At 40.2% G+C, this 18,269-nt stretch overlaps 2 protein-coding genes across 55 annotated transcripts in view; one reads left to right on the top strand and one right to left on the bottom strand.

Moving 5' to 3' along the window:
- Positions 1-4,919, bottom strand: part of INTS9 (integrator complex subunit 9) — a 124,401-nt gene extending 119,482 nt beyond the window's left edge. For 5 of the 6 annotated variants that reach the window (XM_002756798.7, XM_035269626.3, XM_035269629.3 and 2 more), the window contains exon 1: positions 3,966-4,061. In XM_002756798.7, the coding sequence (XP_002756844.4) occupies positions 3,966-3,974 (9 nt within the window). In that variant the 5' untranslated portion in view covers positions 3,975-4,061. Of the gene's footprint in view, positions 1-3,965; positions 4,062-4,693 lie in introns of those variants that run through there. The other variant, XM_035269627.3, reaches the window with a different exon arrangement.
- HMBOX1 (homeobox containing 1) overlaps positions 4,482-18,269 on the top strand; it is a 161,439-nt gene continuing 147,651 nt past the window's right edge. For 37 of the 49 annotated variants that reach the window (XR_013525474.1, XR_013525468.1, XR_013525471.1 and 34 more), the window contains exon 1: positions 4,482-4,764. The gene's annotated coding sequence lies outside the window, so the exon portion shown is untranslated. Of the gene's footprint in view, positions 5,113-5,536; positions 5,572-18,269 lie in introns of those variants that run through there. The other 12 variants (XR_013525470.1, XR_013525476.1, XR_013525473.1 and 9 more) reach the window with 2 other exon arrangements.

Here is an 18,269-nt window from a genome sequence, read left to right as displayed (position 1 = left end):
TAAATGGGAAACTATGTAGCAAATACTTAGTACATTGCCTGGCACGCAATAATTGCTTTATAAAAGGTAGCAATCATTCCTTTTTTACTTCAATGGTTACTGCTTATTTGTAATCTTTTTAATTTCACTGACTTTTCTCATAGACCTTCAGAAATTACTATTATTATTTTTTGAGATGCAGTCTCGCTCTGTTGCCCAGGCTGGAGTGCAGTGGCGTGATTTCGGCTCACTGCAAGCTTCACCTCCCAGATTCAAGCAATTCTCCTGCCTAGCCTCCCAAGTAGCTGAGATTACAGGCACCTGCCACCATGCCTGGCTAATTTTTTGTATTTTTAGTAGAGATGGGGTTTCACCATATTGGCCAGGCTGGTCTTGAACTCCTGACCTCGTGATCCACCTGCCTCGGCCTCCCAAAGTGTTGGGATTACAGGCATGAGCCACCGCACCCGGCAGTCATCAGAAATTATTTACTGAATTACCATTTAGTAGGGTCACTGGTTACTCTATGTGCAGGCTCAGGGAACAGAATCTACATGAGGGAGGACAGCACATTAGTGCTACAAATAGGAAGTATACCATCAAGCATATGACAGGGGTACTTAATTCAAGGAAGCCCTGAAGAAGTGTTATTTAGACAGAGTCCTGAAACATACAAAGAAATTAGCCAGGCAAAAAAGAGTGAGGCAGGTAATGGAACTTATTCAAACAAGTTAAGCCTAAGAAGTTATCCTAAGGGCAAAGAAAGATAGTGAAAGGGTTTCATGGAACCTCAATTTAAAACAACTTCTGGATCAAAGGCATGAATGAATGAAGGTTAAGACTGAATGCAGGGAGACCAGATAAGGGGTCTAGCTGAATTTTAAGCGCAAAGAGCCTATTACAGAGACACTATTCTGGTTGGACTGGAGAGAAACAGAACCTATTTAAGAGCTTCATTCAGCAAGTAGGATCAATAAGAGGTGGTCGTAGATTGTGTGTGGGAAGGGTACTCTGGAAAGTCAATCTCAAAAACAAGAAAATAGTAGACAAAATGTATTTTTGTTTCATAATTATAAATTTAAAACACAGCCTGTCACATATTCCTGAAGTAGTGAACGAAATTAAAAATTTCAGGCCATGAAAGGACTTATTCTAACCACTTGGGAGGCACGCCACACCAATCTAACTTACTGAGCAACAATGCTTTTGGTATGTTGATGGGAATTCTCAATTACATTTATCTATCAACTACCAAGTAAGTTTTAGTATGTAATACACAGTTGCAAAGTAAACAGGGAGTATGAATATCAATAGAATACGTCCTTTTCCTCTGAGACATCTTTGATTCTTAATGGAAAAAAGTAATTTTCCACTTTTTTTCACTTTTCTTTTCCCTGGTTTCATATTTCTAAATAAATCAAGCAGGAGGATTTTATGAGCAAAGGATATGTGATGTAGACCCTGGCTTTCTGACCCCCTCACTAATGAGTTGTTAAGGGAAAACTAGTTCACACTTCTCTGCTTTCTTAAACCAAACACACCAAATATAATTTGTTCCTTACTGGGAACACAGGGTCCGTGTACTAGTTAATAAGTTACCAAGCTCTTAGGCTCCTATAAGCTGACCTCTTTTCATGGAAGGCCCTGGCTTACTTATCCTCATCAGTTCAAGAGTCACCTTTCCAGGAAGCTGTCCCCTGACCTCCCCAATCTTCTTTTCTCTCAATTCCCAAAACCCTAAACACACCTGTATTTTACCATGAACACAGCGAATTATAATTTTGGGCCAGGTGCAGTGGCTCATGCCTGTAATCCCAGCATTTTGGGCAGCCAAGGCAGGCAGACAGCTTGAGCCCAGGAGTTCGAGACCAGCCTGGGCAACATGATGAAGCCCTATCTCTACAAAAAAATTGGCATGGTGCTGCAGTACGTGTCTGTATTCCCAAATGCATGGGGAAACTGAGGCAAAAGGATGGCTTGAGCCGGAAAGGTGGAGATTGCAGTGAGCTGAGATCATGCCACTGCACTCCAGTCTGGGCCACAGAGCCAGACCCTGTCTCTAAATAAATAAATAATAACTTTGGTTTACTTTTCTATCTTCTTAGGTTATATGCTTCTATAGGAAAACTGCTATGACTTCATCCTTCCTCTTATATAAATAGCTTTATATGGAGACAGTTTCAGAACCGAATCCACTTTTAATATTTTGACTTCTCAGAAAACAGCTGGCTTTGCAGAGTACATGTCTTCAGCACAATGATTATCAAGATGAGGATAGGTGGGTTGTGTGGTTTGGAAAAGCATATTCAAATAATTATATAAATGGGGGGGAAAAAAACATCCCTTTTTTTTTTGAGATGGAGTTTCACTGTTGCCAGGCTGAAGTGCAGTGGGACAATCTTGGCTCACTGCAACCTCTGCCTCCCGGGTTCAAGTGATTCTCCTGCCTCAATTAAAGGTTGACAACAACTTGGCTGCACGAGTATGGGTTTTAAAGGGTTTAGACAGTATTTCACATCTGCTTTTCTACTCTGTTCTATTACTAATTGAATAGAGTTGGAATAAATTAGTTAGACCTGTGCGCACAATCAGTCAAATGGCTAAAATCAAAGGTCTAAGAAGCTTTCCCACGAGCCAAGTGCTTGAGCTGTGTGATGCTAAGACTTCAGCTATACAGACACGCTTCATCCAGCCTTGGCTCATGCACCCTTAGAATAAAATACGGTAACACTTCTCTGCCCATCTAAATCTCATGCAGGGTTAAAGACTCAACTTCTCCACACTCTGACCTCGTCCCTTCTGAATTTCAAGGGCAGTTAGGAGTCCATATAACAGGATATTTAATAAGTGATTACGTTCTGCCGAATGTTTTTTACTCTCTGCTTATATCCAGCCAAAGTCTCAGCAACGTAGGGAAGACAGGCTACTCAGGTGCCAATCGAGTGGAAAGGGGTTGTTAACAGCCTATTATAACATTCACGTGTGAGGGATCTGTGGGGATTGCTCCCGTGTGAGGCCCCTAGGAAATGGGTGAGCTTGAGCTCGGACACAGATCCCCGGTTGGGGGAGTCGAGCTGAGGGAAAGCAGGAACCGAGAGAGGGACTATGCTATTCAAAATAATTAACAGACATTACTTTATGGATATGGACTTGGGAGGCACTGTGTCTACTTTCGGCTCCTTATGGTTTATTGCTTGATTGTGTTCATTTTGGACCCTTGTTACCTTCATTGTAAAATATTAACTTAAGTATTTACACTTGGTAACTTACCATAACTTACTGGGCGTAACTGTAACTTACCTTGTGATTTAACTTAAGTATTTACAATTGTTAAGTACTTACTGGGCGTAACTTACTTACCGTAACTTACTGGGCGTAACTGACTTACTGGGCTTAACTTACTTACTGGGCGTAACTTGCTTACTGTAACTTAAGTATGTTGATCTGGCGTAAACAACATTAACTTCAACAAAGTATATAATGGAACATATTGCAAAAATAAAATTGCTGCTTGGACATAGCCTAAGCCAGCCCTCCAGACTCCGCTTTTCTTTTTTCTTTCACTTCCGCGCACTCTCTCCCTCAGGTTGAACGAGACATCTACGTTGGCGGTCTCGGGGACTCCCGCAGGTCGGTAGCCCCCCGGCAGACGTGCCGGACGCCAACACACGTGGGAGCTAGGAAGTCCAAACCTGGTTAACCAAGCCCAGAGTTCATCGGGAAAGCACTGTGACAGAGCCAACGTCTTGTCTGAACAAAAGCAACCACCAATGAGTGCAAAAAGACCGCCTGGCGGAGATAGCGGGGACGGGAGGGGGAATTCAACCCTTCTCAACAACAAAAAGCAGCTTTCCTTAGCCCACTCCACTTTTCAGCTTCCTAATTGCCACCCATCCTGTGGGACGGCTCCCTGCCCAACGTAGAAAAAAAGAGGTCCAAAGGATATAGCATCACCTTTGTCCTCTAACCTAGGAGCGAAGACTCACCAGTTTCATAATGGACTTTTGGTGGTTCAATAGCAGTCACCGAACTCCTCAAACCCCGGAAGCGTCTTCCGGTGCAATCTCCGTCACCTGCCCGCCGAGAGCATCGCGGGACTTGCAGTCTTTCATCCTCACGTCTTTTCCAGGGGAATCATGGGAAATGTATTCTCCCAGGCATCATGGGAACTGTGGTCGCCTTTCCTTTTTCTCTCCTTCCTCTCGAACGCCTCCTTCCGTCAGCTCAAATTCATCCCCGCCGCCAATGCATCCTCCCTCTCCACCCCAGCATGATATCATGTCCCCCGTACAGGCCTGGGGCCCATGGTGTTCTGGGATGTGTAGTCCTGATGGCTCCGACCCCCCTTCCTCTCCTCCCAAAGAGCAGGCGGATGAGCGCGGAACTTGCCGGGAGTTGTAGTTCTCTATGGCCTCTAGGCTCCAGGCTCCCGGGTTTTACTCAGGGGAGGCAGGAACTACAACTCCCAGGAACGCACGGCGGCAGCAGGTGGGAGCGGGGCTGTTGATATCAATATGGCGGTTGTCAGCCAGACAAAGACAGTCAGTCTGATGTGATTGAGACAAGGAAGGTTTTCAGGGGGAGACTGGGAGATAGGGGCCTCCCCTCCCCCTTCTCCTCTTCCTGCGCCGGCCTCAACCCCTCCCCAGTCCCCTCCCGACGGGCGCCCCACGCGGAAGACACCCCTCCCCCTTCTGCTTTCCCTCCTCCCTACCTCAGCCTTCCGTACTGGGACGTTGGGGAGGGGGCTTTGCCGGGCGGAGAGAACTCAGCGAGGATTCTGAGGTGAGTCGAGCGGTTTGGAAGCCGGACTACCTCAAGTCTCTTTCTTCACTTCTTTCTCTTCACTTAAAACAATTTTTTTTTTAAAGGGGTTTTGGGGAGGAAGTGAGCGGACGCTGGGGATGGGTCTCGTAAGCGGCCGGATTGAGAGGAGGGAGGAAGCTGGGGGCTTCCGAGTGGATGACCCGGACGCGGGCTGTGGGGTGGGGCAGTTCGTGGGGGCCGGTCCTGGAAAGGCGTCGACTGCCCCCAAGTCTTTCCTCCTGGTTTCCTCCACTATGAGCGGAAGGTTTGAATCCTGGAGGTGGGGTCTCCGGTGTGGAGTTCGGGAAACTGTGAGGTGATTTGCAGGTGTGTTGGTTTGTTTGGGGTAAGTGTGTTTTAAACTGTGTGACGTGTACTTGTGTGCCCTCCTCGTCTTAGAGCTGTGTCTGTAGATGAGAAGTTAGACAGCGCGGACTCGCTCGCTCTGGGCCTGGGCTAAGGGGCGGGCGTGAGGTCCTGGTACTGGGCGTTTGGGCTGGCGACGTGGTGCGGGGCAGCCGGGCTCAGCAACTCGCTCGTGTCCCGTCGTCCGCTCACACTCCGCCACCCGCCTCCGCCCCCTCCCTGGACGAATCTCCACCCCAAACTCCAGCCACGAGAACTGTAGCGATGGTGTGATGTGGAGATGGATTTTTTGCATCCTCAAGTCGGTAGATAGGTGGGAAAGGAAAAGTGTTTCTTAATATTTTATTCCGGAACCGTGTTTTGGTTACACTATTGGGGCTACTTTGAAAGGCGTCCTCCACCCACCTTCACCCCGAAACAGTAGGTAGACGTGTCTTGTCTTCGTGTGAAATAGACGAATAATTGTTGAAGATTCGGGGGGCCTGGGGTGGGAGTCGAGAGTGCTGGGTTGTGTACGCGTCTGTGTTTGTCTACTAAAGGAACAGAATGTCTGTTGTGTATCTTGAGATAGGGCGACTCATTTTTGTAGTAGGAAGAACTGTTGGAAATTATTTGCGGGGCGGGGGGGTGTGCTGAAAGGCGCTGCTTGTATTTTTCTTCTACTCCACCCTGTTCTGTCATGCATTTGCCTGCAAGCTGGTGGAATGGAACAGTGAAGAAGCATTGGGTGAGTGAAGGGAAGAATGCAGTTGACATTAAAGATACCACTATGTAAAGTTGAATGGTATAAAGCCATTACTGTTTTTATTTACGCTGAAGCTTAAAAGAAAAACAAGAACACCCATGTATCATATAGGATAGAATGAAATGACTAGTTCATTTCTCTGGGATCCTGCAGGTGTAGAAGGCTTCCCTCTTCCTTCCTTCATTTTTTCCTTCCCTTTCCTTCCTTCCTTCCCTCCCTCCCTCCCTCCTTCCTTCCTTCCCTCCCTCCCTCCCTCCTTCCTTCCTTCCTTTCTTCCTTCATTTAGTCCTTCCTTTCTTTCTTGGCTTAGTACAACGTTTCTCTTTCTGATGAACATAATACCGCCTGTGCCTTTTTATTTCGTTTGCCAATGTGGTTGTGCTTTTTGTGGTTTTACCGTAAAATGCATCATTAAATGCATTTGTTATTTTGCATTTATGCCGCAGGTAATTAATCACATCAGGATTGCAGTGCTTTGCATTAAAACTTACTTTAAAATTGTACAACTAAGTTGCTTGATCTAGTTTAATTATGTTTCTAAGTCAAAGTTGGGAAATTTGAATTCTAAATTTTTTTCAAATTTCAATTAGAGTGAAAAAAAGTATTCTCGCATCTCTTATTTCTCACAGTTTTTAATAACATACTAGCAGAATATAAGATCACGTATTTTGTACTTCCTTATAAGTTCTTCAGTAACCCTTTTTATGTGACAGGTTTTTTAGTGTAATAGATTTTTAAAATAAAGAAATTGGCATCATTTTCTATTTAGACTGTTAAGAATTGAATATATTCCCCAAACTTACCAATTCTTGAATCTGCCACCTATCATTAGTAAGGGATCTTTAGATTTTATGGTAACTGAAAACCACATAAATAGACTGTGTATTTTATAACCATTGATTTGAATGTTTTGCTGTTGGTCATTCACACAGATAAGGGGGACTGTAAGAGTGGGAAACATGTATATTTCAATTCACCTGACTAGGAAAAAAAATGGTTTCTAAATCTCAGATGTAGAATATACCATATGTTGATTCAAAACTAAGCCTTTAGTTTGTGATAGACCAGGATTTTCAGAATCATTTGTTTTAAGCTTGTATCTTAACTTGAAACATTACTTTGCAAAAGCTGGAGAAAAATCCTATGTAACTACTTAACGGAGTGTTTTGTTTTATTTTTCTGAAACATTATAATAGTCACGAAATTAAAAAAAAATATTTAATATTTTAGAAATAAAAAACCAACATATTTGTTAATATTTGGAATTGGAAAAACATGAGTGTTTTCTATTCCACCTATCCTTACCTCAAAATTTCTTTTGTTTTGTCTATGGAAATGCAAAGTTATTTACTGGGAAAAGCATTCGTTAAACTTTTTTTCTGGCTACCAGCAGGATCACAATCATTACATGTAAGCCAAATATATTCCTAGCATTTGTTGTGGGTAATTCTGTTGCATTTTAAGCACTGGGCATTAAAATGATGTAAAGCCTTTACTGCAGGTTAAAGCATAAAACATTTTCAGCATGTGGGAGTCATATGGTTTATAAAAAAAGTAGAAAACCAGGGCATTGGTACTTGTCCATCTTAAAATTTCATCCTGTAACTGTGAAAGACATTTGTTTTAATGTGATTGCTTCCAAAGATGTTGCCGGTATTATGGGAAGTTGAAAATCTAAACTGCTTTTAACTAATCTGTTGCTAGTTCAGTGTACTGCATGTAGTGAACACTATTTGTAGTCACAAATATGTATTAAGGAAAGGAGCCCTGAGCTGGATATTGAATGCCTTTAGTGAGGCTTAGTTTTCACTGCTGTATGAACAGATTTCAGTCTTCTAGCTCAAATCCTTTGTTAAAATATAGCTAATAGGAACTTAATAGCTCAGTGTTGGTAAGTTACAAAATATGTGACAACAAATCTCTCATTGTTACATCGTTTAAAAAATAGAAGCAACCAGCTTATGGCTATTTTTATAGCAAGTGCTGATAGGAATTGTATTCCTTGTTTCATAGATATTGAATACATTGGGATTATTTAGGCTTACTTTGTGCATTCTGAGTCTCCTGTATACTATATTCTGTATATCCACATTTAGTGTTTCACATAGGCACCATATCATTGCTTCTGTTCATTTCATTGTAGCTCTTGCTTCTCTTATTTTTGTATATAGCTCTTTAAATGAATTATTTATTTTGGGAATTAGGTATTTATTTAGAATGTTGTCATAAGTGAAAGTTGGAATACCACTCAACTTTTTAAATACTTGAACATTTATAGATAAACCAAATAGTGTTCATTGAAAATGTATTGGTTTTGTTTTGTGAACCTGCTTTATTTAGTTTTTTGGCTTCTGGAATTAATTTTGTAGCTCATTTTGCTATTCTTTGGCTAGACTTTTCTTTACTTCTCACTTTAGTCGAGAACTGTTATTTATTAAAATATTGTTGTGAGTGAAAATCATGGCTTGTCTGGAGTGTCATATATGTACACCCACACATGCACTCACACATAAACTACCTTTATGTTTGTTTATTTGTGAAATTGGTGTGTATCTACCAGACATGCCTCCTGTAAGAAAGAATCTGAACCACAAATAGCAGGAAACCTTGAAGTTTTAAGCTAGAAACCAAAGAGTAACCAGCACATGTTGTCCACATTATAGAAGCTATGGAGATTTTCAGTATCATTCCAAAACATTATTTTAACAGATTTTGTCAAAATATACTTTTCTCAGAATGGAATACATCAATATTGAAAATTTTCTCCAAATACTATTAAGAAATACATAGCATGGGTTCCTAGGTGCAGCCATTCCCCTAGATTGCCGTACTGGATTTAGGTCCCATCATAGGTGCATGGGATTATTTCCTGGGATTATTTCATGTAAAACTTTTAGTTACAGTGTTTTCAAACATAATCCAGTGTGAGGCCCCTAGGAAATGGGCCTCGCCATATGGTGAACTTGAGCCCGGACACAGATCCCCGGTTGGGGAAGTCGAGCTGAGGGAAGGCAGGAACCGAGAGAGGGACTATGCTATTCAAAATAATTAACAGACATTACTTTATGGATATGAGGACTTGGGAGGCATTGTGTCCACTTTTGGCTCCTTATGGTTTATTGCTTGATTGTGTTCATTTTGGACCCTTGTTACCTTCATTGTGAAATGCTAAATTAAGTATTTACACTTGGTAACTTACCGTAACTTACTGGGTGTAACTGTAATTTACCATAACTTACTGGGCATAACTGTAACTTGCTTACCTTGTGACTTAAGTATTTATAATTGTTAAGTACTTACTGGGCGTAACTTACTTACTGGGCTTAGCTTACTTACTGGGCGTAACTTAGTGGGCGTAACTTGCTTACTGTAACTTAAGTATGTTGATCTGGCATAAACAACATTAACTTCAACAAAGTATATAATGGAACATACTGCAAAAATAAAATTGCTGCTTGGACATAGCCTAAGCCAGCCCTCCAGACTCCGCTTTTCTTTTTTCTTTCACTTCCACGCACTCTCTCCCTCAGGTTGAACGATACATCTATGTTGGCGGTCTCGGGGACTCCCGCAGGTCGGTAGCCCCCTGGCAGACGTGCCAGACCCCAACAATCCAGTGCTTTAGATAATTGGTTTTCCTTGACCATAGATGAAACAAGTTGGAAATTTGCTATAACGTTGTCTTGGAAACTTCCAAGAGCATTTAGCTCCGGGAAGGGCCCTGGCTTTAGCATGGGTTTTACCCTCACAGTGGTAATAAGGTTGAAGTTACAGTAAGTTTTTCCAGTGGGTATTATAAAGTTTTTTTATTTTTTTGAGATGGTGTTTCGCTCTTGTTACCCAAGCTGGAGTGCAATGGCACAATCTCGGCTCACCGCAACCTCCGCCTCCGGGGTTCAGGCAATTCTCCTACCTCAGCCTCCTGAGTAGCTGGAATTACAGGCATGCGCCACCATGCCCAGCTAATTTTTTGTATTTTTAGTAGGGATGGGGTTTCACTATGTTGATCAGGATGGTCTCGATCTCTTGACCTCATGATTCACCTGCCTCGGCCTCCCAAAGTGCTGGGATTACAGGCGTGAGCCACCACGCCCAACCAGGTATTATAGTCTTAATGCAGTATTTGACAGACTCTTAGGCTATAGTGTTTTTTTTAACATTTGCAAAAAAAAAAAGGAACAATAGTCTGATTTCGGCTTTGAAGTGATCAATTATTTTATTTTATTTTTTACCCTTAAAGTGGGTGGCACTAGACTCCTTCCTGTTAAGTGGTAAAATGATTCTAATCTACCCAAAGAGCACTTAGGTTTTCCTTAAATTTAGAGTGTGGATTGCAAAAAAAAATTTTGACGAAATTCCACATACTGAATATATATTCTCTCTGGCTGCTTCTTTATCCTATATCCAGTGATGGTCCACATGCGGCATATTGAAAACATTAGTAGCTTTCATTACTGTATATATTAAATAGTGTGGGGTTGCCAAGTGGCAGTAACTTTAATTTATATCTAGTCACAATTTTTATAGCGAGAAAGTGAAATATTGTGGGTACTGCTGAAATGGGGATGATGTAAGGCTGAACTCATCTGCTTTAAACTGTTTATAATGTAGGCCAGGTATAGTGGCTAACACCTGTAATCCCAGCAGTTTGGGGGAGGCGGAGGCAGGCGGATCACCTGAGGTTAGGCATTCGAGACCAGCCTGGCCAACATGGCAAAACCTTGTCGCTACCAAAAATACAAAAATTAGCCAGGCCTGGTGGCAAGCACCTGTAACCCCAGCTACTTCAGAGGCTGAGACAGGAGAATTTCTTGAACCCAGCAGGAGGAGGTTTCAGTGAGTTGAGATTGTGCCACTGTTACTCCAGCCTGGGTGACAGAGCAAGACTCAGTCTCAAAACAAACAAACAAAAAAAAACCACTTTTGATAATATAATAGTATTGTTAAAACATAAAGCTCTTGTCTTGGGTGTAGTCGGTCAAGCTTTGAAATTGGATGAAGTTCTTACCCTTCATCCAGTTGTGAGATCAAATTGGTTTCATATTTTGTATATGGTTTTTTCTACTGCTGTTCTCTATTTCAGGCCCTCATCATTTCTGGCTTATTACATCAGTCTCTTAAGTAATCTCGTTTGAAGTATTATTCATTAGTCCTTCTACACTCCTGCTTAGAGTATCTTGAGAAAACGTGAATTTGATTGTCACCCATGCTTTGCCTTTAGTGTCTCATCAGACCTTAGTGGCTCTTCAGACTTTGGTGGGTTCTAAGACTTTCACATTGATGGAGACTTTAGAGTCATTCTACCTGTGCCCAAATCCTGGCTTTTCCAGTTGCTAGCTCTGTGACTTTGGGCAAATCATTTAAAATGTCTGTACCTCAGCTTCCCCGTCTATAGATTGGGGACAAAAATAGTACCTACTTCATAGGATTATTGTGAGCCCTTGAGTGCTGGCAAGTCCTTAGGATGCTTTTGGCGTGTTATAGTTAACAGGAAGCTGCAAAAATTGTAGAGAGGACACTGTACCTTTTACCCAGTTTCCCCTATTGGTTACATCCAACGTAATTTTAATACAGTGTTAAAACCAGGAAATTGACATTAGTACAATGTGTGTGTATAGTTCTGTGCCATTTTATCACAGGTGTGTAGATTGCATAACAACCACCAAAACCATGGTACTGAACTGTTACTATAGAGATTGAATGATTCCCCTCTTCTTTATAAGTTCTGTTGTTTTGTCAGTATAGCTGAGGAGAAAGATACCAATTATTGGATCAGTAATTTCACTCTTTTGCCATATGTAATATAGTCAAATAGTATATGATGATGTTTTGGTCAAGAACGGACTGAGTATATGACAGTGGTCCCATAAGATTATATCATATTTTAACTGTACTTTTTCAAGCTTTAGAAACACAGATTCTTTCCAGTGTGTTACAGTTGCCTACAGTGTTTAATATAGTAACATGCTGTACAGGTCTGTGGCCTAGGAGCAATAGGCTATACCACCTAGGCTTGTGTAAGTACACACTATGGTGTTCGCATAACAAAATTGCCTAATGATGCATTTCTCAGAATGTATCTCTGTCATTAAATGTTGCATTGACACATCCTGAGAGTTTTTATCAAAAATTCCAATTAAACTTTCTTTTAAAAGTTTGTTTTTTAGATGAACCTGACGTTGCAAACATACCAATGTTTTTGTTATAAGAATCTAAGTATTGGCTAGTTTTTTTAAAATGAGGAATTGTATTAGTAATACCCATTAAATTTTTCTAGTAAAAATTAGCAATAACATTGAAAATTTCCACAAATAAAGTATGTAAGATTTAAAGGAATTCAAGGCTTACGTGATATGTGTTTTGCTAGAAGGAACATGTTAGAATCTGTGTGAGATAACCAAAATTACAGCTATTTTGCATTAGTTTGGTTTTCACAGTGTAAATACAAACTTGTCAGATTAATTGATTGTGAGCATATGTCATAATTTTATTTTGGACTTGTTGCAAGGGAACTGGTTTCAGAGGAAGTTAGTTCAAAGATGATTTTCAGAGAAAGGATCTTTACAGAATAAAAAAGAAAGTTATAGTTACTATTTGTGTTAGGTGCAAGTTAAAGGATAGTTACAGGGAAAGTTATACGTTGCTGCCCCTTCATCAGCGGTATGATTGTAAAGCCTGTCTTAAAAGATGAGGCTGTTAATCCTTACTACCGTTTATTACAGGCAACAGAAGTCTGCTTGAAACAGACCAACAAATGTTTTCAAATATATTAACAAATAAAGGTAGATCACGTGATTTTTGTCTTCTCTGGGTTTGAGACAATTTTTCATTTGTCAACACTGATAATTTCCATTTAAAAAAAGACCAATTAAAGTTTAATTTGTTTCATTAGCAGGAATATGATGAATACTAATGGTACTTTCTGATAAATAAGTTTCATATTTACAGAGCTTTTTGACTACCTGTGATTTCAGTTTCTTCATAATAAAATAATTCTTTTTCTCCTTGGATTTATGTGTCTAGCTTTTTATTTGTCTTGGTGTACATTCTAAAAAATAATGCTTTAATTAGGAATCATTTGTCTTCAAAGACAGGCTGTTGTAGGGATTCAGCTGTTTTGGGTTGATGAAAAGTAACTAGACCTTGTGTGAATGGGAGAACCATTAGGAATCTGAGAAGCTAGTCTCTCAAGCTCTCATTCTGCTAATAAATGGTTTCTTGTCTCAGCTATTCCTTCCATGTCTGCTTCATCTCCATTTCTCACTTCTCCCTTCCAGTTCTGTTTGCCTTGCCCTAGTTTTTCATAGTCTGTGCTTCTCTGAAACTCTGGTAAGTGGATTTGATTTGCCATGGGGCTGACTTGAACTGTTTGTTCAACTAAAGTTTACCTCTTAGTGGTGACAGTGTGTTTCTTTTCGATCAGTTGGCAAGAGAAATCTGAATGCGTTGTGTGACCACCATGACTTAGATGTCTATCCGTATTTGCTTTTGGATGCTCTGTATCAGGAGAGTTCTCTTGTTGGGGTTGAACAAGGCACTCAGTTAAACACGTCAGGTCTAACAGTGCATGATGAGGTACTTTGTGGGATACAAAGATGAGTTGCATTTAATCCTTTTCTGCAAGGATCAAAAGTTTGCTGGATAGCAAAAGACTCCTATAATTTAGCATTGGTTTTTTATTCTAGTCACTCAAGCAAACCAGAAAGATGACGAAGTAGGACTATAAGAACTAGCTAGGATTAAGGAAGGAGAACGAGAGGTAGCACTGGAGACGTGAATTTACTATTTCTACAATTTGGATCACTGACCTGCTATACCATGAAAGTATCTGGAAACCATTGTATCAGGATCCTCATTGCTGCTATCAAAGACTAACCCTTATTGAATAAAGAAGCTCTTATTCATATCAAGTAGACATTCTTTTGTGCCATCGTTGAGATTTACAGACATCTTAGAAGAACTCATTTCATCACTCTTCTAGGAAATGGAACATTCTCATAGGCACCCTCTATCTATATAGTGACAGCTGTTCTCTTAGCAAATGTCGTTCATCTCTGACAAGACAATTTGTGCCTTCTTACTTTAGAATTGACACATTGGGTCAATCCAGTGTCTGGTCAACACCATATGTGATATTTAGCAAAAGCTCCATGATTTCAGGGAAGGAAACTGGAGCTTTTTATTCCTATGTCAGTATTGGTGATGATATGGACTTCAGAACTAAAAGTTCCAAAGCCAGGTGTCAATTATATTACCAAACCAGGGCCAAGATTTTTAGAAGTAAGTTCAAGTCAAGGACAGGCAACCGAGGAACCTAGAAGATGGGATTCAGATTACAAAGCCATAGGAGATAAATAGTTTGGGAGTCATAGAGTTCTAAGCACTTAGGCTACGACAGAAAGAGGCAGTGATCTCAACTTTTGTGCTGAAGGATTGCCTGGAAAAAGGATTAAAATGTAGTTTCCTTAGCTCTACCCCCAGATTCCTAAAATTTGAGGTGGGCCCAGGAATATATGCCCTTCATAAGCATATCAGGTAATTCTAATTGATATAGTCCTTAGAATGCTTGGAAAATGCATAGATAGCATAATATCTACTTAGAAACTTCGTTCTGAGGATGTCTCAAATATCTTTTTATAATTGGGAGTGTTTCTTTCTTGATATGTGCCTGCCTCATATTAAACACTATATCCATCCTCTCTAATTTATTGACATCCTTTTATGTCAATAAATTGTGACATGGGATATGTTTTGGGTAAGTATGATTATTTTTCTAGATGTCATTCTTAACAGTATTATGGCCTAAACATTTAGTTTTTTATGGTTATAGCATCAGCTCATTTTCTTAAACTTTGTATTTTTATATATGAACTCTTAAAAAGACAATTTTTTTTATTTCTACCTTTTGTCAATAAGTTCTCCTTTATTCTAGTTTTCTGGCTCTATTAATCAGGGTTTTTTTTTTTTTTTTCTTTTTTTTGACCTTGTATACTTTGGAATATCAGCCATCTCTTGGACCTTTTCTCTCACAAATTAATTTCTCATCTTTTTTAAAGGTCTGAAATAATTCTTTTTGGAGTCTTAATTACTCTTAGAATAGTGAGCTGGTTGGAAACGTGAACTTTGGAGCCATAATGTCAAGGTGCAAATCTGATCTCCACCCTGTAATTTTGTGCAAACCTCTTTGTGTCTCATCTGTAAGCTGTTCATAAATAAATAATAGTATTTATCATATACATAATAGGATTCTTGTGCGTATATGAGGCAACATTTGCAAAGCGCTTGGAGTAGTGGTTGTTATACCTTATCTTATTATTAGTTGTCCTGTTCTTCTTTTTCCAAGATAATACTCTCCTCCTTAATCTTTAGAATTCTCATTTATTGCAAATAATCCCATCTAATTTATTTTTTCTTTGTGTATTTATTTTCTTCTCAGTTTTCCTTTTGTAGCTCTTAGCTGCATTCGATGTAAATACCTATTTCCCCTTAAAATTTTTTCTATACAAGTCTACCTCTCATCATCTGTTTTCTCTTGTTAAAATTACCTCTGGTCTTGAAGTTCCTAGACTTAAAGCCTTTACATCTCCCTTTAGTACTTTTTTTTTATACTTCCCTCCCTCCTCCTCTCATCTGATTTGTCAGGGATCTGCTGATTCCTCCACCCGGTAACATCTCTTATTCTCTTGCTTTATTGTCTATAGTTGCCATCCTCGTTACTTTCTGTTGAGATGATTGCAGCAGTGAAACTGGCCTTCCTGCCACTTCCCTACTCTAATCCCTGGTGCACAGCACTCTTAGAATAGTTTTCATTCCAGATCATTCAAGAGGTTACTATATCTTAGTTCAAATTGTGCTATATGCCAGCTTTTAGTCCCTATGCTTTTTAATAGTTTGCTAACATTTTCTTTCTTCCCTTTTCCATGTCTTATTTTCTTATTCCAGAAGGTGTTTTCTATATTGCATTCAAGTAAATTACCTTTCCTCCTGATGTATGTTTTCAGCCTTTGTTCCTTGGTATTTGCTACCCTACCCACTTAATATATTTGTATATTCTTATCTTACTAGATAAAACCTTATACTTAAAACTCAGTTAAGTCCTTCTGTCTGAAGAGACGTTTTCCAGTGAACCTTGACACACTTAGACCAGTCATTTACTTCACATATAAGCTGTATTTACAAACTCAATCATTATTGTAACTTTTTGTATTTACTTGTAGGGTATGTATGTGATGTTTTAAATAGTTTTCGGGCTGAGCGCAATGGCTCACGCCTGCAATCCTAGCACAAGATCAAGAGGTCAAGACCATCCTGGCCAACATGGTGAAACCCAGTCTCTACGAAAAATACAAAAATTAACTGAGCATGGTGGCGCGTGCCTGTAATCCCAGCGACTCGGGAGACTGAGGCAGGAGAATCGCTTGAAACTGGGAGACGGAGGTTGCGGTAGCTGAGATTGTGCCACTGCACTCCAGCTTGGTGACAGAGTGAGACTCCATTTAAAAAAAAAAAGTTTAGTTTTCATGTTATATATGTGAATTGGATTCCTAGTTGAAGTGTAAGATCCTTGAATTTTCTACTGACTTGCCCCGGTAGTTGGGGCCGGGGTGAGGGGACTGCTGTATCCTCAGAAGATAGTGAAACTGAAATTTTTGGTACCAGCATTCTACAGCAAAAAATATTTGTCAGGAACTCAGACACAGCAATCTAGTACTCAGGGTTCTGGATCAGAGAAATGACATTCTTTCCCATCCCCCTTTCATTTTCACAGTTCATTTATTAACTCCCACTTATTTAACCAACAGGGAGTCAGATGTAGGCCTTCCCTTTAGGAAGCTCACAGTTTGGTTTTGATAGAATTAGAAAGAGGACTCAACCATGAGACACAGATCTAAGTACAGCACATGAGTTTATACTTGTTTCTGTAATTTCAGTCATTTGAGCTAGCTTATTCATGTGCCCACTGCTCCACTGGGGAGAACATAATGTCTTCTTAGGTATCTCTATGTTCTCTGTGTGGTTTCTCCGGTATGGTAGCTTCGGGGTAGCCAGACTTCTCTCACAGTGCCTCAGGGCTCCAGTGGCAGGTGTCCCAAAAAAGAAAAGAAGTCAGGCTTATTGTTTTTTGTGACCTATCCTTGGAAACTTCCACAGCATTCTGCTCTTAAAGGCAGTCATGCAGGCCTGCCCATGTTGAAGAGCAGCGTACAGAGACTCCACCTTTTGACGGGAGGAGTAGCAACATTCTCAAAGAGCCTGTGTGATAGAATATTGTTGTGGCAGTTATGGAAAATGCAGTGGGCCGTACCAAAAGATACATAATAATTTGCTTTGCTTTCATGTATTTTACTTTGCATGTACAACTGTATTCTCTCCTCTACGAGGTGTTATACTACCACTTATATGTCTGTCTTTAACAATATGTAATGGTGTCACCACATAAAGACATACCTCATTTGAAAAAAATGTAAACAAATGAAGTATAGCTTTCTTACACACACACACACACACACACACACACACAGAGAGAGAGAGAGAGAGGGAGAGAGAGAGAGAGAGAGAGAGAGAGAGAGAGAGAGAGAGAGAGAGAGAAGCAAAAACAAACAAAAAGCCTAAAAGCATAATCTAGTTTTAGATTTCAATTGAATTTTGTCTTACCCGAAGTTGGTAGCATTTGTGAGGGGATCAGGGAGGACAGTGATGATGCCACTTGTGGCCTTTGAAAGAGAGTGATGCTCTTCACTCTTGATTTATCAGCCTTGGTGAGTAATTTTAGTAGGAACCTCTTGTTTGGTGTTAGATTGGCCTGTGGTAACCATTGCTGTGAATGGGACTAAGTAGGCAAGAGGTAATAAGCTTTCTCCTTGTGCTGCTATTCCAACCATGTGGGAATTGTTTCTTAACGTCCATTTTCTTTTTAAACCCTTGCTGCTTTTTCTTTTTTCCTTGCTCCACCCTACTCAGTAGTCCTCTGCTTCTGTCTTGATCTCAGCAAAAGGTATGGATGAAATGGGACTGTCATCATGTATAAAGATTCCTCATTTGGCACTTGATCACGGGAAAGATTATTTTTTTGTCTTCCTGTTGCATATACAAAAAACATCTTAAATGACTTAACTTGAACTAGGAGTTGATCAATTGACTTTAAAAAGTTGGCTGTAGTAAAAAGTATTAAAAATGGATTACTTAAACATTTGACTTTAATCAAAATATGTAGAGAAACATGCATTTGTTAGTTACTTGGTACAGGGCGGTGGTTCTCAGCTGGTGATTTTACCCTCCAGGGACATTTCGCAATGTTGGAAGATATTTTTGACTGCCACTGCTTGAGTGGGGGTGCTACTGCTATGTGGTGGGTAATAGAGAAGCCAGGGAT

This window comes from Callithrix jacchus, chromosome 13, assembly GCF_049354715.1.
Source record: "Callithrix jacchus isolate 240 chromosome 13, calJac240_pri, whole genome shotgun sequence".
NCBI classification, from domain to species: domain Eukaryota; kingdom Metazoa; phylum Chordata; class Mammalia; order Primates; family Cebidae; genus Callithrix; species Callithrix jacchus.
Note: the sequence above shows the minus strand (reverse complement) of the source record. Positions and strands in the feature narration are given on the sequence as shown.